At 41.3% G+C, this 22,862-nt stretch overlaps 1 protein-coding gene across 2 annotated transcripts; it reads right to left on the reverse strand.

Moving 5' to 3' along the window:
* Positions 1 to 22,862, reverse strand: MTHFS (methenyltetrahydrofolate synthetase). 2 transcript variants are annotated; one of them, XM_071754346.1, is made up of 3 exons: positions 22,593 to 22,862; positions 18,964 to 19,228; positions 1 to 1,253 (listed from the first exon to the last, which is right to left on the reverse strand). In XM_071754346.1, the coding sequence occupies exons 1-3, from the start codon at positions 22,731 to 22,733 to the stop codon at positions 1,030 to 1,032; spliced, it is 630 nt and encodes a 209-aa protein (XP_071610447.1). In that variant the 5' UTR covers positions 22,734 to 22,862; the 3' UTR covers positions 1 to 1,029. The 2 variants fall into 2 exon arrangements, with proteins under 2 accessions (XP_071610447.1, XP_071610449.1); XM_071754348.1 differs by lacking the exon at positions 22,593 to 22,862 and adding an exon at positions 22,238 to 22,445.

Below are 22,862 nucleotides of genomic sequence, written 5' to 3' on the forward strand. Positions count from 1 at the left end.
TTTGGTGAAAATGAATGCACTGATTTATTGACTGGGGGCAAAGTTAAACACATACAGAAAAAGTGACGTTATACTGGAGAAGGAACACAAAATTTTGACAGTTTGAATGAGCCTGAAGTAAATACTGTGTCCTATTACTTGGACAGTGTGCAGTATGCATTTGCTATCTTCTTCCTGATTTCCAGGATGGTTTGCAGACGTATGGAACAACCAAATTTCCACCCCCAAAACCCGTTCTCTGTAATTCTTATCATCTCTTCAGTCTTAAGCACAGCATCCAGACTTAACACAGTATTTTAGGACATTACGAATGGCCCATGTGCAAAATTATAATAATTTTGAATATTCTTTTACAAAAAAAGAGCTACGTTTATCCAGATGGAGAACTCACTGACTACATTCTAGACAACATTACAATCTTGTATTCAAATAGAGGAATTCATATGCCAAAGCTATGGACATGAATCCTTTTCAATTAACAGATACTATTTTTATCTTAAGACAACTTCAAGGAGCCAAGCAAATAGTCAAAATTATTATTGAAATCACCATATTTTGCCCAGCTTACTGTATGACTTCTCTGGCATTTTCTTTTTTTCCTAATGGAGGCACATAATATTTAAAAACTAAGAACTTTTTATATAAAAGGTATCTAGTTAAGAATGGATCAAGAACTGCATTAGCAGATAGTTCATTGTAATTACGAAACTATTAAGTATGAAGAAGCTTGCTTCCCAAAAGGGTGGTAATAAGAAATGGTCCTTACTGTAATACAGTCACACATTCTTGTTTCTATTGATTCTAGAATAAGAATTCACACCAGATATTTTCTAACTAGAAGCAATCAATGCAATCCTCACTACTGCATTCACAGTGTTGGTTTCGGTTTTTATTTGTTTGTTTTTTCCCCAAGCACAGATACTGTATTTCATTACTCCCAAAGTCATATATGACTCTCAAAAAGTCATGATTGATGGATCTGATGTCTTTGGTTGGTCACGCTGAAGGTTGGTTGGTATCAAGATACTTTCAGCAGTCTTCATAAAGGATTTCATCTACTTGGACATCATTTTCTGCCACAGGCACTGATTCACAAATCTGTTCCTTAAAAGCCAAGGCAATTGTGTAAGGCTTACCACTGGGGTGTTTCATACATCTTTCAAGATAGGTATCATAATATCCTTTCCCTCTTCCCAATCTGTTGCCTTTTTTGTCAAACCCAAGGCCTGGCATGAAGATAAGGTCAAGACCCCCTGCAGAAAAATGAAATAACCATTAGTGCATGCACTGTGTATTTCCTGATGGCTTCACTACATCCCCATAACTTCAGACATTTGCAAAAATGCAAGCTTTCTGTTTTGCAAAATGCTTCCCTCTCTTTGATCTGATGAAAAATACTTTGAATACTAAGCCTGTATGTATTTACATTTTCATCTTATCAATTGCATAGTAGATTGGTTGCAAAGTAATTAGACTCTGAAAATCTAGAAGGAAAAAAAATACCTTATAACAAATTTATTTTATCTTTTTAACCCTATGCTTCTAAACACTAATGATTATCACTAAATCCAGGCAGAGACTGAACTCCAGGAAATTAGATTCAGGAAGAATCAAAAAATCAAATTACCTCCAACATCAGACACAAAAACAGAAATGGAAAAAGAATGAGAAGAAGATGTGTAAAAGAGAGAAAAGGCATCTTCTCAACACAACTGTTAGATGTCATGAACCTTCACACAACCTCCCAAAACCAAGAGCCTTGAATATAATTGTATTGTATTGGGTATTTGCCACCATAACAGGATCTGAAGGCTTATAATGTCAGGTTCCTCTTCTTCCAAAGAACTTGAATACTGCACCTCCAGTGATTCTCACTGTTGCTCCAGCAGCACACAGACATTCTGCCTGCCTGCATGTGAGGTCCCCCAGACTCTTCTGAGATTGCACTTGACTGCAACTCAAAATCAGTTAAAAACCTGAAACGAGCAGCACAAGCTGCCAATCACCTGGACAAACCAGATCTGACTGGCTATGAAACCCTGATGAAAGACCCTACCAACCAGCTCTGATAAAAGGCAAGGTCAGCTAAACCTTTTTTCTTGCTTTGTTCTTACTCTGTGGATGGATGCGGAACAGCATCGTGCCAGGTTGCCAGCTACAATTTACACTCAGCTGCCCATTTGTTTCAGGAGTTGATTCACATGGCTGCCAGGTAGGCAAAGAAACCATCTGCCATGCTGAGCTACTTCCCAACATGGAGGCAGCCAGTGTGCAGGTTCCCATTGCTCATGCAAGGATTGTTCATTGGGTGTGAGAAGTCTTGCAAGGACATCCTCTAAACAAATGAGCTTGGATGGCCTGGTACTGACTGCTGAACCCAGGAACATCCCACTTACTAGTTTCATAATGCAAAGGAAATCTTTCATTTCTTGCTGCTGTAGAAGCAAGGGGAATGATGCCCAACATTCAAGAAGATGTGTGATGTGTGGGAGCATGTACTAGAAAAGCCAGAGCTAAGCTGTTTTTAATTTTCCAGGGAATCCCATCTGAGATCATGTATCCAGTCCGAACTCAAAGTGCAAGAGCATGTTAAAAGTTCACATTGGACCAACTCATTTGCACACAATTCCCAGGGTCCTGGAGATTTTTTTCCACTGTTTATTGATCAGAGAAGAGTCACTGATGTGAACACCCATCCCATCCATTATGACATGATGACTTAATTAGAACATAGATATAAAACATGCAAGGCAACACCGTGTGAGATGTTTAGAGATCAGTCTTGCAAATCTGGCATCATACAGTTGGCAACATACAGAAGCAAGGGTTTTTATCAAGAGGTCAGGGGATTAAGAGGAAGGGATTAGCCAGAGGACTGACCATAGAACATTACTGGTTAAAAGGAGGTTTGAGGGTTTTACTATGCTGCAGTCAACTTCTGACTCGTAGGACAGACAAATGTGAAACAAAGAGGAAAAGAGGCATGAGGGCAGATTTTTCAGTTCTCACCTGAAAAGAGATGACATTTTTACGGTTGGCACCATGCACATAATTCCACGTGTACCATGCTGCAGTCTCCTCAGTTTGCAAATAAAAATATTTATTTGCCAGTAGTCGGGCCTATGGACTAGGACCTAGAAACTGGCTGATCTTCTCCCTGTTGACATGGTCAGTAATAGATCCTGCAGGTCAAATCCTCCCCAGGGTAATCCTGTGCTTGCTACTTATCCTCTCTGTGATTTGCCTCACGTTGGCTTTGCATAGGTGTTCAGATGGCCCAGAAAGCACCATGTACCAAACACTAATGATGCACAGAAAGAAACGCACTCTGCTGTGCACATTTTTCATCTGTTTTCACTTTGTGGGACTCTCATGGCAAAAAGCAGGAAACACTTGCCGTTCCTACAGTTGGCAGGTAAGAATGCACACAAGAGGCAAATCTGCTTAGTAAAAAGGTGCCATTTCTCTTTACATCTGTATTACTGACAGGGAGAGACAAGTCAGGGGAAGCACTAAGGAAAGAGGGAATTGGCAGGAACAGTGCAGGGGAAAAAAAAAAAAGATATTTTCTAAGTAGTTTAACTGATAGCACAAGGCACACTCGATTGAATTTAGATGTATTAAAGCACTGTGTTTTCTTCTAGGTATTCTGGAGAAACAGCATCTGTTTTAATGAGCCATCTCCTCTATAATCGTGGATTTTTTTATGCCAAATAACTCAAACAAGCCTGTGCAAATCTCAGTATGAAAAATGATGCTGTAAATACTGTAATAGTCACCCTTCTATTTTTCTTCTACTGGAGCACTTCCACCAAAAGCTTTGGCTCTGATGCACAACACACTCTCTGATACCCAATGCAATTTGCACTGCGCAAGATTTAAGCAGAATGCCAAGCAAGACTTCCAGCAGAAAAATTACAGAGTTACCCTGCAAGGAGCCCAAAGGCAGTTCAAGCAGCACTAGCCCCATATTCTACCCTGCCATCTAGAATGAATGGCAGAGAGCTGCATGGAGAAAATGCTTCCCTGCTACAGAACCCAGGGAGCAACAAAACCCTGCAGTGGCACGGGGGAAGAGATGTCACAGGATGAGAGGTGACACACAGATCAGACAATTGCCTACACAGATGAGACCAAGACTGCAGACACGTAAGATTACTGTCAGCAATGAGAGTACATCAACAAAGTGGCAGGTAAGAACACCTTTATTCCTCTTGGCACAGGGTCTTCAAGCTTCCAAACACTTGCAGCCCTGTAGGACCACTCAATGCCACTCAGGATACCCTACTGGCTTGCTTCATTCTGACATCCTACTCCCCTTGCTCCCCCAGACCTCTGTGTGAAATAGCATCCTTGTTCCTGAGAAACCAGAACAGGTATCTGGGTATCAAACACCACATTAGTTTTTAGTGCCTTGTAAAACAGTCTAAGAGAGTCTCATGAACGCCACCTATTTCTACCCCTTTCCTTGTAGTGTCCACTGTGCCCCATGGTTCTGTAATCATTAACTCTGCCCAGGAAGGAAAACAAAGAAAAGCATACCCATAGCTGAATGGGCTTTTGCTACAGGTAGTCTGTGCTTCTCCCAGAACACTTGCATGTGGTCTGCAAACTGCTAAAGGCTGAAAACACTGCCTCAAGCAACTCCAGCCTGAAGTTTCTGTGTAGAGAATATCAATGCCTGTTATAAACTTTAATTAAGCAACTGGGTATCCCAGTAAGATTGGCAATTATGATGACAGTTACCTAATACTTGCTGTATCTATGACATGAGCTTGTGGATACAGCTCCTTCAACAGTGTAGCACCATATGTGAAATAATACACCCTGGTTTATCTGTCAGTGTAGGCACACAGACATGCTGACACAGACATGCTGATGTTTCATGTATGTTGCTAAATAGAGCAGGGCCAGAAAAATTGATTTACAGGATCACAGGTTGTCAGTACTGTTTGACTGTCAGCACAATGCCTGGCACTGCTGGTCCAAATGACACCCATACCTACTCCAGAAGGAAAGGATTCCCATGTGCAGTAAAGGCAGGAGAGTATAGGTCTGGCTCTTTCCACCCTCTGCAGTCCTCCTACTGGTTTTTCTCCTCTAGACACAGGCCTTCCTATCACATGCCAGAATGTGCAGCACAAATCCTCAGAGTGATGCTACAGAAATATTGCTGTGATGGTCTGCCACAAGGACTCATGTTATTAAATGGACTACAAACTGGGGAAAAGACTAAAAGAAAAAAACATTATTGCCTGAGGGCCACACAGGCATCAGGTAAGACCGAAAAAGAAGAGACATTTGCACTGACTTGCATAGATCTATGCATACACACCTTATGTCACAGTGAAATGACTTGCTCAAGGACTCAGGAAATGTGTGGCAAAGCTACACACAAAAAGCAGGTGTGCAAGCTTTGCATTCCCCTACTTAACCAGCAGACTAAAACGTTACCATCCCCTCTTTGGTGTTTTAAACACAGTTTTGCTTCTTCTGGGCAGCTGCAGTGAATCTCCTCAGTTCAGTAATGCATTTCTCATTACCCTTCGTGATGGTATCAGTTTTGATTTGTTTCCCAGGGAAGGATTTCCTCTTTGCACCTCATTTCCTCTTTTCTCTTTAATCTGATGTTCTTATTTGAAATGCCAGATGGCATTTCCAGAAGTGTTCTTGACCATGGTTAATAATAGTAGAGTCCATCAAACTGCACTGATGCTTTCCTGTAAAGGCTGCTGGGGACTTGTCCTGCTCTCAGGAGCAGCCAGCATGGCCTCTCTCCTCCCAGGTTTGAAGAGGCTCCATCAGTCTGCTACCACCCACCATGTGGGGTCATTGATCTCCTGCACAGCTAGATAACCTGATAGAAGATGAAACTGAAATACTTGGTCATCCTACCTTTTCAACCCTCAGGATCACTTGCTTTGTGGACACAGTAAAGAGCCCAGGACCCATCAAAGTGGAAGGCACCTTTCATCCTCACCTCCAAAGCCCTTACAAGAAGGTGGGGCAGAGGATGAGCTGCAGGAAATCCTGTGTCCCTGTAAAGGATGGCAATGTGTTCATAAAAATCATGCTTTCAGCACAGATGCCTTCTGAGTTCAAGCCTACAAGAGGTGGGCAGCCATCAGCTCTGTGTGCTACCACTGCTGCTCCTCACAGTTTGAGCTTCGCCCTGAAGCACAGAAGTTCGTGCATCATTTATGATGTCCCCACAAGCATGGCTTAATCCTCCCAGCCTTGAGAGGGTTTTTACCTTGGGTAAAAACATGCTCTTCTGTGGTTGTTTTTTTTTTCCACAAATAGCTTGCTCTGTGGTGGTAGCTAGGGACTGCCCCTGTTTTGCTCACATGTAAATGATTGCATGAGGTGCAGGGACAGAAGAACCAGGAGAGGAACAACTTTCTGTTTAAAGGAAAGGAGTGTTTGTGGTGGTCAGATCAATCTGTGCACAATCTCTGTGAAGATGACAAATATTTTAAAGCTGTTCATTTACATAGAATGAAAGATTACTTAGGTCCTTTTTGGATCTAGCAAGGACCACAATGGAAAGAAAAACTAAGCCCTTGTGCAGTAAAACCTTCCTTTTCAGAATGAAAAGGGTACAGCAACCATCTGCTGCCTATGTATCTGCTACCCTGGCACAGAAGAAAAAAATATCAGGTGATCATAATAATTGAAAGTATTGGTCTTGTTGACATGCAGTGTATGAGCCAATGAGTTGTAATAACTCAGAAAGCTCTAATTAATGTCAGTATTTTCCATAACTTTAATTATTGTCATATTCAGCATAGTTAGGCCTCTTAAGTAGGGTGTTAGCCTCTCAACATATACCCTACAGTGTACAAATCATCATCTTATTCTGTATTTACACAGCACCTAACGCTGTGGTCTGGGTTAATAACCAGACCTTGGGGAAACCAGCTCCACAGAAGTAAATATTTCAATTATGCTGCACCAAAACAAATCCTTTCCCCTTTATTACTAGTGCTAAGCCTTCTCCCTACAATGCACCAGGTGTCCTTCACACTGCTCATCTCTGCTATTACACATTTGCCTTGGTATAAGGTCAAAAAGCAAACTGCCAGATCTGCTTACTGCATGCCTAATACAGACCCTGCCAAGATGCATGGTTCCTGGAAGGGCTGGGATTTCTTCCAGAGGAAACCAATTATTTATCCTGCTAAGCCCTGAAGAAGCTACTCTTTCATCCCAAATGAACTGAGCAAGGAGACAAAAACCCTTTGTTGTAACTCATAAGCATTTGAAAAAAAATCATCCAAAACCAGTGATGCTGACTTCTTCCATAACACAGGAGTTCTGACACAAACAGTTACATGGCTCAACTTTACCCCTGGCAGTCTGCAAAAATGTAAATACAATCTCTTAAACAGAAAGGAAACTTCAGCAATAATTTCTATTTGCTCACATGATACAGCCTTTGAAAATCAATATCAGAAGGTCAGAATGAATCCTCATCAGGAAACTGAGTTACGATGCAAAGCATCATATTCTCTTTTACTACAAACCAACATTGCCCCACTGATTTCCCTCTGCACCAGCCTCGGGAACTACATGTAAAATGTCCCAAGTTGCTGACATGAGTTTGAGAAAAGTCAATTCTTTTTGCTTATAAGTATTTGCTGTTGGTAGTTCATAAACAGCTCTAGTGCTTTTCTATCATGCTTGCTCTTCTTATGATGCCACTTACCTAACAGGACTAAAAGTTGTGTTTCATATTAGATTGAAAAAACAGCTCATTTTAAACTGAAGTCAGTGGCTTTTCCTTCAGGTGTTTCCCATGTGTGAACACCTTTGCATAGTTCCACAGCTATCAGCAGGACTCACTGTCTTGTAACTATTCATAGACATCTGTTGCTTCAGAAGGAAAGCCAGAGAGATGCTTTGTATCCAGCATGCACCAGTCAGGGACAGGAATCAAAAATCAGCATCACATCCAAATCCCATAGGCTCAGAATCACAGAATCACAGAACCACAGAATCAGCTGGGTTGGAAGGGACCTCAGAGATCATCAAGTCCAACCCTTGATCCACTCCCCCCGTGGTTCCCAGCCCATGGCACTGAGTGCCACATCCAGTCTCTTTTTAAATGTCTCCAGGGACGGAGAATCCACTACTTCACTGGGCAGCCCATTCCAATGTCTGATCATTGCTGTGTGTGTGTCTGCACAGGGGGGGTGCAGGCAGAGCACATCCCCTCCCCAGCGTGGGGACAAGTACAGGCAGACAGCTTGTGAGCAGGGAGTGTTCCCACACAGGTTGGGTGCTCACCCCAGCAGGAGCAGTGAGGCCTTGGGTGGGAGGAGGTCTCTGGGTGGGCATCGTGGGTTTGTGCGTTTGCCCAGTGCTGGGCTGTCTGTGGGAGCGTGGCAGATGTGTCTGGGGGGGGAGCCATTCATGGTTTCCTGCTGTGGGATACACCACGAGGCTTCCAAGTCTAATGCTCACCTCACCCAGGGAGAAATGCTTTTAACTCCAGAGGCAATTGCTTTCTCTATTTTTATTCCTATTTGTCTATGGGAATTGCAGGTACCAGGAAGGCTTTTTGTCCTTTTTTATTCTAAAAAGCTTCTCACCCACAACAATGCAGAACCATAACCCACCAAATTATTTTATACATATGACCATCTTCTCTGCAGTCGACATAATTGGTCCACCTGCGTGACTGAAACAGCTTCTGTTATTACTTCAGTAAAATATTTTGCAGAAAATAAACCCATCAGCAGAATCAACAAACAAGAACCAAGCAACTCAGCATTTATCTGTCTCCTCATCCATGTCAGTGCTTTGTGTCAGCATGAAACATTGGTCTCTACAGTTCACACCTGCCCTTCTGAACTATAGCATAATAAAATATTTATACTCCTCCCTGAGAACCTACATGATAGCCATCAGTCATACAGGTTTAAAACAACAGAGTGGCAGCCACTCTCCTGTTATTAAACCTGCAAAACACACTAATAAAGCCATTTGATCAGCTCCTGTGCAACTAAGCTCAAGTCAAACACTCTCCTATTTTTCACTTAAAACAAACTTAAAAATTTAGTGCCAATGCATCTGAAAGGCAAAGTGCACTGCACAGCACCAGGTGTAGTATGTCAGTGCTGCACAAACAAACCTCTCCTGCTCCAAAAAAAAAAAAAAAAAAAAAATCCTTTCATGTGCCATCAGGGAAGCTACTGCATGAGGCCGAGATGTGTTCAAATTCTAGAATGTGAGAAGAATATGGGAGGCTATAACCATCACACTCCTTTCCCCTGAGGTTTAATTTACAGTCACCTAAAGCCTTGTGTCTCGTTTTCAGAATGTGACGAATGTCTACCTAAAAGAAAATTTGAGCAAGTATTTTCTATTTCACTATTATTCATCAAGTCTGCGTAAGCCCCATAAATAAACCATACTTGCTCAATGCCACCTACAAAAATGTTTGGGTTTGCAGCTTCTGAGTAAAGGAAATAAGTTCTTATAAGTGCTTTAGCTATCAGTCTATGAAAAATGACTTATCTACTCCTGATATTCAAATATGTGAGCAGTTTTAACAGTTTGATTGGGAAAACATGGAAAACAGGTTTGGTTCAAAGGCTTGCACCTGGGTTCTGTGGCTTCAAAGCACCAAAATACCCTGAAACAAGATGTACCAAGAAACAGTTCCAAAGGATCAATGGAGTTAGTCACTTCACCAGCACATCAACACATCTTGTTAAATCACCAAATGCTGAGTGAAAATCTGCTCCTTTAGAGAAATTCACAAAGCACTGGTGCTTGAATTGCTTATGTTGAGATTGTTTTAACACTGCTGCCATCTAAAACAAAAGGATCTTTGTGTTCCTATGTGAAATTCTTTTAAGGTCTTATCAGCAACTCTTCTCATAGTGCTTATCAAAGTACTTAGTACCTCCACTCATGCATGTGCATGTGCACTACAGTATCTCTTCCCTCTTGGTACTCTTTTGCATGCTGTTGTCTGGGTATTTTTAAATGAAAATATGACAGAACTGAATCATTTGGGGATTTTTTCAATACATCATGCATCACTATTGATATTTCCAACTCTCTTTGACTCACTCAGCAGACAGCCTGTCATAAAATATGCAGAACTGCTTGTGAAATATAAATGGTTAAGACAACAACTTCTTCATCAGTACATAAACTTGGCTCCCAAGAGGAGTTAAACCACTTGCTGGGAACATTAGGCATTTTTACAGGCAGAGTTTATTGAACATCCAGGATCAGCTGGTTTGGAGGTGATGGCACCTCCGCTGTTTGCGTCATGTGTGGTAACATCACAACAGCTGAGAAATCCTTCTTCTTCCATCACTAGATTTTTGTTAAGTTTGGACAACTTAAGAACCCTGATTCTCTCTGAAAATCTTTGCCTCTCTCATTCCAAACCCCCCCCCCTTTTTTTTTTTTTTTTTTTTTTTTTTTTTTTTTTTTTTTTGAGACATAAGGCTGGAGCACTTGTTGTCCTGTGTGTGTGACTACAATGCCTGGATGAGATTTTAATTATAGGAAAACAGCTTAAATAACACCAATGCTCCCTAGTAACTGCATGGAATGCTGACACCTGCCGGCAAAAGGTTTCATGTCAGTCCTGGACAGGAATTTGCCCTCCATCTACACCTCAAAAGCTGATTCTCATCTCATGTACGCAAAGGCCAGCACAAGCAGGAACTGAGTCCAGTTATCACACCAACCATGAATACCAAAAGCTATCCTTACACCCTGACACAGCACCCTGAGTCCCCTGCTCTCTGAAAGCCTATGGCTCTCAGCCAGGTCGAAAGAAATTCCCAATGTACAGGGAAAATGATAGTTTATTTTGAATCTCAGCAAAGACAGCAGGCATTAACTGTGCCAGGAAGACAAACCTTCTGTATCTGGAAAAGCACTGACTTGATTTAATAGCCAACCAAGCTGGCAGAAAACCAATCCTAGGAAAAAGAAAGAAAAAAATGTGGAAGTTTTGTGCCAGATTCATGAGTTGAATTTCCTCAGCAGTGAGAACTGGAGATGGTGCTGTGGCTGGTGGGGTCAATGGGAGCACAGAGCTGGAAGCAAGAAAAAGGCAGCAGAACTGACTGCCCCTTCTGGCACACGGTGTTTGCTAGTGGGCTCAACTCCCACCGAACCATATCCTCAACCCACAGGTGAGCAGCAGGAAAAAGATTCCTCTCCTGTTCTCCAGATTGTCCAGACTGCATGCACAAAGCCACTGAGATGAGCTTGGGACTGCCTCTTCCTTTCCAAAAATTAAAATAAAGGGAGGCAATAAAGTCTGCTTAGATTAACTACTGCAGCCAGAGCCACTTGCATGTTTGCATTTCCTTAAATGATTTAGCTGGACAGACTCATGCCACACTCCAGGAATGAACCTAGTCTCTGCTTTTGAGAGATTCCTGTCTCTAGGAACCACTATGAAGAAAATTACAGTGCTACTCTTCACATTCACTGTACCAAAATTGGCCCTCTTTGAATCAAAACACTCGAGAGTCACTTGCAGTGAATTTGAAGCCCTTGCTTATTGTTGCTTTCAATTTTCTTTAAACTTTAATTGATTACCACAGAAGTAATCTTTTTAGCTGTTTTGCTAAGTGGAAGAAGAACGTTTTCTGGAAGAAGGGAAACACTGATGTGACACTTAAGATGATTACAAGGAAAAGCACTCTTTTAAAGCCTTAATGAACTCTCTGAAAGCAGAAGGTGACAGTGTTCCAGAGCTCTCAGATCTCCTGGTTCACCGCAGGATACCCTGGCACGGGTGGTATTACAATTAAACCACAGTGTTCATGGTTTGGTCTTCACCAAGGAAATTCAGGACATAAGGACACCAAAGGACATTACAAAATGATGCCACAAAAACACATCAGAGCATTTTTCAAAAGCCTTTTGAAGAAAGAGCCTCTGTAATCAAGCCATACCTGATCCTGAACAGAAGCACCAGGAGAAGCGCAGCTACAAGTGTCTGAATTCAGCTGGCAAATTGGGTGCAGATTATTATTAAGCTGTTTTGGAGAGTTGTGGAAGCTGTGGCAGACATGAAAGGGAAGGGCAGACACCAGCTGCATGTAAGAGAAATCCCAGTGCCAGGGATGGGATCCCACATCTTTCAGCTGTAGGCTGAGATGCAGAAAACCCGTGAAGAAAACAGTTGCTATTGCTGCTGGGTCCAACATCTGAACTATTTTATTTCCAAGCAAATATTTTCATATCTCTATTTGTTACAGAACATTCTACACAGAAAAATCTAAAATTATTTTGTGGATGTTTAATACTGGAACAGGTATGTTGGTAGCAACGTATCACTGTGGGATACTTGTGTGGAAACCAGTAAAGAAGATGTGCTCAGCAATCTGATCTGAAAAGCAGTGCTATGGTATGTACAGAAAATTCTGCACTGCCATTACCTATATTTCATTTCTTTATTGAAGTATAAAATGTTCGCTTAGGCATTATTTCTCAAAAATAACATCAGAGAGATTGCAGAGGTTGAAAGTGTAATGGCCGGATCTCTAGCAGATCTAGAAAAGCTTTTATACATGAATAAGAAAATGGACAAAGTAAAAAAAAAAGTTGAAATAATACAGGCTTAACTAAACAATGAATAATAAAAAGAAACAAAATTAAACATCCTTATTTACTTGTCACCTTAGAAGAATGAGGTATCACTTGAACTGAAAGCAGCACTTTAAAAATGAATACAAGGAACACAGTATTTCACACAGCACAGGAACATAATAGAATATTAACGCAATAAGGGACATAATATTCCACAATACAACCAACTAACCAGTACAACTCACAGCTGTCAGAAGGCAATGGAGCAAAGGGTTCAATACAAATAAAATCAGATGGTTAGAGGAATGCTTCAAATGTCCACAGGTAAAGCAAACACAGAACCTGCTTGTAATGGAATAAGCTGGGGAAGGCTGCTGCAGAGGTAGGAAGAAAAGTCATCTATTGCTTCACAGCTGGAAGGTGAAAGATTTCCTGAATATTTTAAAACCCATAATGCTGGATTGTATGTCCAGGGCTCTGATCACACACTGCAGAAGGGGAAGCATCCTCTAGCCAGAAGGAGACTTATTGCCAGAGTATTAATACCCACTCGCACAAAATTTGTTCTCATTATGCATATCAGAATACTCTGGCTCATTGTCTCTCAAGAAAAATTTCATTCCAAACCTTAAATCATTTCATTAAAGAATAAATTACATTAAGAGCAGAGCCTCAATTTTCAATTTTGTTTTGTGCAATCCTCTCAGGTTTTCTTTTTTATGACCAGTGTAAAAAGATTTTAAATTGTAATCTATCACTTGACATATATTGTACTCTAATTTTTAATCAAGTCTCCCAGAGGAAAGGAAAATATAATAGTATCCTCAATGGCTGTACAATCTTGTTTGGGGTGTTTTTTTGGTATTTTTTTTCCTAAGCAGGCATATTTAACATCTCTGCTTTTCATATTTATGCTTTTTCATTTATTCCAGATACATTTCAATCTGCGTATATCTCATTTAAAGACTCAAAGCTACCCTGAGCACTATTTAGTACATGTCTTTTTTGCAGTGTGATTAGCATAATTTTGTATGGTCCCACTATGCCTTCATGTACAGCTACACATCTAATGGAGCTGAAGTAGGATATTAGGACTTCTCAGTGCTCCAAGACATAAGATTTTCTCCTCACATTGTTCGCTGTTTCTAAACTTTAATGTACTGTATATTTCAAAATCTTCTACTTCTGATGCTTTTTTTTTTCTTTTGGTGGGTCTTTTTTCTTTTTTTTTCACATCATATTTTATTTCACAGCTATAAGTTAAGCCTGTTCCTCTTAAGACTGTGTTGCCACTACATAAGCCACACTTCTAAAGAACTGTGCTAAAATTTGGAACAGCAAAGGATACTGATGGCACCAGCAGGCAATCAGTCTTAACAGCTAATGCAGCCTCTTTGAGTGCATTAATAAATAGCAGGAGTTTAAAGACAGGTGTAGAAGAGCTTCCATGGACTAAAAGGTTTCTGCAGGGCAGATCCCAATGATGAAGTTTAAAATACAGGAATAATTTCAAACTAGTTGAGGTTGCTTGGAACTGTAGGCCAGAGGTAGCCAAAACTTTCCTTGCAAGAGGGTCACACTTCCTAGCATAAACAGCCCTTGCAGGTAAGCTGTTCCTGACTGTTTCTGTTACCAGCATGTTGCTGTAATTCATGCTACAGAAAGTCTTAAAGTGTTCTGGAGATTATAAAGGCAGAAAGATACAACTACCCTGACCTAAAATGCCAACACTCAAAAGTTTATGTGAAAATGAGACTGCAGGATGTTGCTGGTAGACATATGTTAATATTCCTTCATTTAATTTGAAATTTGGATCTGTCCTTATTATGAATAATAAATACATTGTTATTTAAAGCAGGGATTGTCTAGTTAATATTTCTTGAAGATACAACACAAAATGTTGTGATTGGTAGGCCAGCAAAGTTTTCAGTACTGAAAATGCCTGAAGTCTCCAAACTAAATTACAGAATACAAGCCAAGTTCCTAATACTTTCATTTCCAGGAGCAAAAATACATTATGTTTTAGTAGAGGAGTAGCATTACACAGCATTCCCCATCGTATATAAGATGCTGTATTCCAAGTGCTGACATTCAGCTTGGCTGTTTATGCCAAACTGTTGAGGGGGTCATGATTCCTGTATTTCAGACAAAATGGTCCACTGGTTTCTAAGAACAAAGGTAGCAACAAACGATGGGGAAAGCTCTGTTGCTCTATGCTTTGAAGCAAGAACTTGAAATCTTGCTCGTAGTATCCTCTGTGTCAATTATGTGGCTTTAGGCCACCTCAAATCCATTTGTGCTGCTGGGCTTACACACTGTTGTAAATGTTTGAAAACCTGCCTTTGCTACAGGCTCAGTGAAGATGTGCCAAGGTGAATGCTGGGCCTCTCTGAAGATGCCACCCTCTCTACACCCCTGCTGGAGTCACAGCAGCACAGGTGGTCACATAACCACATATCCTGTGTCAGTTTACTGGGAACATTCCCTCCATCTGGGCTACTCATCCCCACCCCACACACACTGCACAGATACAGCTGCACAGCAAACAGGACTCACTCATATAGGGTAAAAAAATCCCAACCAAAACAGGGTGGAGGAGAGAAGGAAAATAACTCTTCATTCAGAGAACCTTATTTTACCATGGAGGGGCAGGGTTATGCTGAAAACACAAGGGGAAACAAGATTGCCAGGAAGAGTGAGCACACAGGGCTGCAGACTGGGTTCCTCCTTCCAGCCCCACTCCCAACAGCAAGAACTCGGAAGAAGTTTCATTGTGGTGGCTGCTCCTAGCCCTGCTGCTTGGGACAAGACTGGGAACTGAAACATGGAAGGAAATGAGGACTGAAGTTTCATTTAGACTTCTTTGCCATGCCACTGGTTTACACAACCTCTCATCACCAGCTTTCCACCAGCCCTTCAGTTGCATCAGTCCAAATCTTTGTGGTGGCCCAGCCTGAGAGAAGAAGAGCCTTCTATTTTCCTGCAGACAAGTGAAAGAAGACATAGCACATGATCTCCTCCCTTTTAGCAAACAAAGGCTGTTTACGTTGGCCCAGCTGCCCCTGCAATGACAGTCTGGGACTAAGAGCAGAGGAAGTGGGGAGTGTGGTCAGAGAAAGACACTTGGAGATTCAGATTGTCTGTGCAAAGAGCAGAAGGATAGAAAGGTGCACTGTGGTGGCAGAGAAAAAAAAAAGCTTGGATTATTGTACACCTTCAGTTATTATTGATCAGTTCAGTTGTGAACATTTAAGTGTAATATTTGCTCAAGTTCAAGACTTTCAGCTGAGACCTCTCATCCCAAAGTTGGCCACCCGCCTTCCTTCAAAGAAGCCTCCTCCAAGAATTTTACCATGTGGAGATACTAAATCCAGTTTTTTGGGGATGCAGTAAGAAAAATCTACTTTTCAGAGGAATAAGTTAGCTTTTTACCTATAGTTTTTAGAGCAGGCTTAAGTAACAATAAATGACATTACAAATGAGGAAAACCATGTCCAGCCCACTGAATCACACCACCTCTCTAAATCACATTGAAATTAGAGCTGCTGGGGAAGCATCCTTTAAGTTTCTATAGCGGTTGGGATAGAAAGCAAACTGAGCACAGTTTTATCTGACTAACTCCTTCCAAAATTGTGCAAGATATTTACACTCCTGTAAACAATTACCGCATCCTGCCTGAAATTTCACTGAAAGTATTACTTTGGGCAAAACCTGATGCTAGAGCATTTATACTTCTGATGGACAAGGATACAAATGGGAATTGGTACCTATTAAGAAAATGTACCACTGGCTTGTTCCTCTTTCAGCAGGTGTAGCTGGAAATGAAACAAGCCATGCACTTACACACAGCCCTACTCTAATCAAATTATCTGAACTTATTCCACCTTCATTTTTGCTGTTACTGTATGCATGTAGCCTAAAGAAATCAATTTTTATTTGACAGTTACAAGTCACCCATGCATGTCAGAGAAGAGAGCAGACTTTCTACTACCCAAATTGCAGTGATCTTTGTTTATATCAACAAGGTGTAATGTGGTGCACTACCAAGGTGAAAATGGGTAAATTCCTATCCAACAGAAAAAGCATGGTCTCCAAAAGAAAAGATTCATGTGTGTTCATGTCAGCTTGTGAGTACTACCAACTACTGAGAAATCCTATGCAAAAAACATACCTTAGTCTTATATTTGAGCTATTCTTTAAAATAACCATGTCTGAAGTATTAAAGAGTGTGAATTTAAGCTTTTTGTCATGCAAAATGAATACACTCAGAAGTGACATGACTAATTTATGTACCTGCAGGGTATTTCTTGGAAATGACATAGCAACTTCTGCCAGCAAGGGGAACATTACTAATATAACACCACGTTATCTCCTTATAACAATGTAAATGCCTCAGATCGTGGCAGTATTCGATAACATCACAGAGATAAATGTTTCATCCATGCATAATTCTAACAATAGAGGATGGATGTAGTAGCATGGCAATTTGCATTCCTGCAAATGTACTGAAGTTCAAAAAATATAACTGACACAAAAAACAGAGCAAAAGGAATTTAAAGGCACCCTGAGATGCTGTGTGTTCTTCTGTGGGGACAAACTGGGAAGGGGTCTGATTATGCAATAGTGAAAAAACCTAGACTTATTCTCTGATCTAGAAAAAATGTCCAAGGATGAAGGACCAAAGTCTCATAATCCTAACTGAATTATTCCTATATTACTTGGTACATACAGACTACAATCAAGCTTTAGGCAGAACAAATCTGACATGGACATACACCAATTGTTACAACTGCCAGTTGGAGCTCTCCTGGCATCTCTCTGTAGACTGCTGTAGCTCTCCTGGCATTGCTCATTTGCCCATAACTGTACCCTGTACCAGAACAAAAAAGCAGCTCAAGAATTATCCAGATACCAAAGGTTGCTCCTGCCTTCCCCCATCTGCACCACCTGGCAGCTGAGCCGTTCCCAACCAGTATATCCCAGTGCACTCTCCGCCAGGCAGTCCTTGCTCCTAACATACCTAAATTTGTGTTTACTCTGTCATCTCTGCAACAGCCTTGTTAAATTCAATTAACAGCAGCTCATCAGTAGTACAAACGCTTATCATGAGTGCCTGAACTAAGCTCAGAAAACAGAACCCTGGACATGTTAAGGGATACCTTTAAAAGCCCCTAAACCCCACCAATATATACATATTTTGGAAAAAAATAGGAGAAAAAGTAACTGTGCTAAATGTTAAATGTAAAGAACATGGGTGCATGAAGCAATGACATCCTTGCTATCTAAAATGTAGACACAGAAAAGACTGAATTAGGAAAGACATAGATAGGAAAGACATAAATTGAAAATAAATGATAAGCAAACAAGGAGATGGGTTCTCAAAAAGTACATTGGCATCCCAAAGCAATTACAAGCCTAAGTTCAGTCAGGGTCATGTAAATATTATGTTCCATTATCAGGCATTGAAAAGCTGGTAAGTCTGTGAGGTGTGGAAGCTGTTTGCTTGGTGAATTTCCTCCTAGAGAAAATTCTCTCAAACTGAGGTTCCAGGCATAAGTTCAAAATGATTTTTCTATTAATAACATTAAACTTTTTTGCAGGTATTTTAGGAAGTTATTGATGTGTTTTAAAAATGAATGAAAATAATGAATGCAGACACAGAAAAGGTAAGTTTGCTTAGAATTTTGTATAATATGAAGTTTAAATTAAGAAAGAGAAGTTATTTTGGGACTAAAACATTCATGCCACTAGCTACATCTAAACAAGCTTTACATTTTTCTATGAAGAATCCAGTGTCTGAGAAAGCCAAAATACAGTCACAAGAAAATAACGACAGAAAAGACTTTGTAACAGGCACCCAAGTCGACAAAAAAGCCCTTTTACTTTCAGCCTAAGGTCTCAGTGCAGAGAGCTGTTCTGCATCAGCAGGCTCCTTGTCAGCACTGAGATTCATCCATGCAATACGATTTGCAGGATCAAAGTTGTCAGAGAATTCTCATGCCAGCCTACAGGCATCACCTGAAAAGTTTCCTACCTCTCAAGCACTGGAAACTAAAGTCCTCAGAGTGCATCCTAAAGCTGTGAATCCCCACTGACTTCCAGTGGTAACTCAAGCAACTCCTGGCAAGCCCCTGCCTCCTTCATGAGCCTCTGTGTTATGCTTGCTGAGACTGCACTGTCCATAAATCAGAAGAAGCTGATTTAGAAGGAGGGATTGGTTTCCTTCCGCTGGATCACCCATGTTGTCTTGTTCCTGCCCTTCTGGCATATCACAGGGGTGGCAAAGGATAGGGAAAAACAGGCAAGAGAAAGTAGCATCTGTTAATGTGGACTTCAGCACCTCTACAGCATACAAAACCAAACCAAAATGCAGGAAAAAATACCCACCACCAGCAAGAGCTTCCTCTCTTGTACTGTCATCATCACGAGGCTGAAGAATGTTCCAGGATGTCAAAGTAAGTGAAGAAATGTCTTCAGCTGATGATAACTTCAGCATGTCCATTTGGTTGCTCTGAGGTTTGTAACGTGGGATGAAACACTCTTTGCCTTGCTCAAAAATGTCCTTAATGATTTCTTCAGTTTGGATTTCATCTGGCATGCTCAGGAAGACTGCAATTCTTTGGGATCCTTGGTACTTGGGATGGCCAATCACCTACATGGGAAATTGAAGTAATCAGCTGATGAAAGATTGACTTTATTTTAATTAAACACACCACTGGAGATAAACATCCATTGAAAAGGGTACCACAAACTACCACATATGATGAAGAGCATAAGCCAACTTTGTTTCCTACTGCAAAATTTTTATCACCAGCAAAATCAAAATAGGCAAATTTTTGCGCCCAGTGAACAAAAAGGTTTAGGCCAGCAAAAAGGAATTTTTGAGATGATCTCCTGATCTTTTAAATATTTGTACCATATAGTGCAGACTTCCCCAAATGCCCAATGCTGCTGGAGAAACACACTGCAGGTCAGAATTGCCAGTTTATACAGAACAGGAGGTTTTGGCATTCTGTTTCTTCCATCCTTTTTACATGCTGCATCTTTCATCTGGGCCTACATTGAATGAGAAGCAACCAATGACAACTCAAAAGAAAATTAGCAACAGAGAAGATGACTGCAGAGCACAAAGTCTTCCAAGACCAGGTCCCTCATTCTTTTTTTAACCTGAAACGCCTTCCCTAGAACAAGTTCAGATATATGACTTCAAACATCACCAGCTTCTAGGAGGTGATCTTATTACTGCTCATTTTTCAGAGCTTGAAGGAAAAAGGGCCTTGCCATTTTTTGATTTTCATAAGGTTTTCTGTGCCAGGCTTATAAAAGAAGGAATAGAATATGGAAAATAAAAAATGCTTATATGATGGGAAAATGTTAACAGATTCAAATCTCACCATGTCTGCCCCATTCCAGATTGAACTCAAAATCTGAGAGGAGCTTTTTTATGGCTTACATATGTACCTTACATATTTTGTTACTTACATCTGGACAAAACAAATACAAGTGTATCATTTCTCATTTAAATGTGATTTGTTCTTATTCTACACACTTGCAAAAATTCCATCAAAAATATCAGAAAATTGAGAAACTGCTTATCTATGGACAGGGAGCACCAAACCCCCTGCTTTGTGTTTGTAACTGCAGGTAACTTGCTCTTCTGAACTTTAGCCTTTGCTCTGCCACTGTTTTGAGAGATAAAAGCTCCTATCTGAGCTGAGGATGGCTAAAAAAAGCCCATGTGGAATATTCAATAGATTGATATATTTTTGTAAGGCAAAAAAAAATAATTACACAGTCTGGACCAAATTATGGTGGTGTGCTGCTTGGCCATAGAAGCGTCTTAAGAATTCAAAACTGGATTTTACTTCCTTTGTAATTTGCTCAACCTTCCCCATGGATTCTTCCAAGTAAGTGATTATTAATTTTAAACAACAAAATTTCCACAGCAGCTTTTGTTTGAAAAAGTAGGCTATTTAGTCCAATTGCAGACCATAGACAATGCCTGTGATTCATGACGTTGAGTGCCTCCAGAACTGAACCTTTCCATGGGTTTGGAGGAGAGAGCAGACATAAAACTCTCCTCTTTCAAAGTGGTGCTGTGAGTACCCCACAGGCTCCATCTGCTCCCACGTGTCCAGTAACACATTGGTGTTATTGCACAGAAAAAAAATGGGGTTGAAAATTTAAAACCACACGCTAGCAGGAAGACACAAGTTCAGCTGGTTTCAGAACTGTGAAGATGAGGCTGCTATGACTCGGAGCAGTTTCTAAGAAGACTGAATAAAGTTTTCAGCCTTAACAAATATTATCTGCCCTTAGTTCACCAGCTGATGGCTGTTTTTTTGCAGAATCAGAGCATGCAACCAGCATGACTTTAATAATGAACATAAACATTAACAAAAATAATCCAAAAGCTAATTAAGAACTTGGGGCTATGACAGCCAATTAAGCGATTTCACTTTGAATTTAAAGATCTTTTTGAGATGAGATTTTACAACTATAAATATTTTCCAGATTTTATTAAGTAACCTGCTCGCTTTTATTAGCGGCAAGTGCTTATAAATGTTATAAAGCTATATTTTTTGCCCTGTGCTGTTCCAAACATTTTCTCATTTTTTAAAATGAGAAAATGCCTGCTGCATTGCCCTTCTGTAAGGAAGCTGACTCTACTTTATGCCACTTCTGTAATGCCACTCTGTCTCAAGCAAGCTTGTGATTTTCCGTTTGTGTCAGATTATTAAAATGTCAAGATAATATCAATGTATATATCATATTTCCCATTGCCTTCTTTTATGCAAAACAAAATCTTTATCTTTTAGTGTGCTCTCGCTAGCAAATGAGTGCTATGAGTGCTCTGTTGTTGAGTTTATCAGCTGAAGCTAGACAATGACAAGGGCTCCTAAAAATTTGCTACTACATGGGCTTGGTGCTTATGAAGTTGGGAGTGGACTCTGCACTATTGAATTATTATTCATCACAGTGGTTTCTAAAAATTGGGAGATTCAAGTCTAGGTTGTGTGATTACTAAAATGCATTACAATGATAGTACATACCTGACACCTGAATTTACATATATTAAAAATCAAAATAAATAAAAAAAGCATTCCAAATAAAAAGGTTACGTGACTTCCAGTTAAACTTGCTATGACCTAAAGTTTCTGTGCTGCTATATTCCATCCATGAAGCAGCTACACATTAGTATTAAGTGAAGTCTATAAAATGATTTGAGATCCTTTGGCAGGAAAATAACATAAATGTAGATTGCCTAGAAGTACCACTGGTGCTGCAAAAAAAAGGAGGATCGTGTTTTATTACATTCAGCAACTGCAAAATAAAATTTTATCGAGTTTATTAAAATGATGAAATGCATCTATATAAAAACTTTGTAAACCAAACATAAACAGGTCATTTCAAAAGTACACACCAATACCATGCTGTGCTAGGAGGCAGCTTAGGTACACCCTGCTTGGTATCTCTGAAGTATAAAAATTAGATTAAAAATAAAATTGCATGGAAGAAGTACCACTGAAAGACACAGAAGGGGAACGACAGACAGTGTAAACGAGAGGAAAGATCGAGGCAGTCGCTCAGTTTCTGTGCGCGTTGCTGGGAGCTAAGCATGAACCTCGTGGGATGTGAAACACCGGAGGTAGAAACCCACCCGGAACCCGTGAGAACCCCGCTGCTCCGGGGCTTCTGATTCAGTTTGCTTCCAGTTTCGCTCCCCCCCACGCATTCTCTCGGTGGTGGGGGGGGGAATCACCGCTCTCTGCCGGCACCGCACACCCCGCGGGCAGCACCTGCGGTTCCCGGCACTCACGAGCAGCGCTGAGAGGGGAAGGCGGGAGCCGAGGCGGAGCTCCCAGCTCCGCGCTGGGCGCACAGGCCCGGGGACGCCGAAGCAGCGGCTGAGATGGTGGCGGCTCACCCCGAGTCACAGCTTCGGTCCCCAGCGAGGCACGGAAAGTCCCCGGCGGGCTTCCCCCCGCCCCCGGGCCGCTCTTTCTGGAACCCACCTTGCGACTCAGCAGGCGGGACTGCCGCAGTTTCTCTGCCGCGCCCAGGGCCCGCAGCCGCTGCCGTAGCTCCCCTCGCAGCGCCCGCTTCGCGGCCCGCAGCGCCGCCGCCATCTCTGCACCCTGCCCTGCCTGCTCCATGGGGGGGGAGTGCGGGCTGCAGCGCCGGGCTCGCCCCGGAGGGCCCTGGGGGCGGTGGCACGGCCGGGAAGGGCTCCAGGGGAGGCCGCAGGCCCCTGCAGTGAGGCCGGGACTGCTGCCAACTCTGCT

Source organism: Heliangelus exortis, chromosome 11 (assembly GCF_036169615.1).
Source record: "Heliangelus exortis chromosome 11, bHelExo1.hap1, whole genome shotgun sequence".
Classification (NCBI taxonomy): Eukaryota; Metazoa; Chordata; class Aves; order Apodiformes; family Trochilidae; genus Heliangelus; species Heliangelus exortis.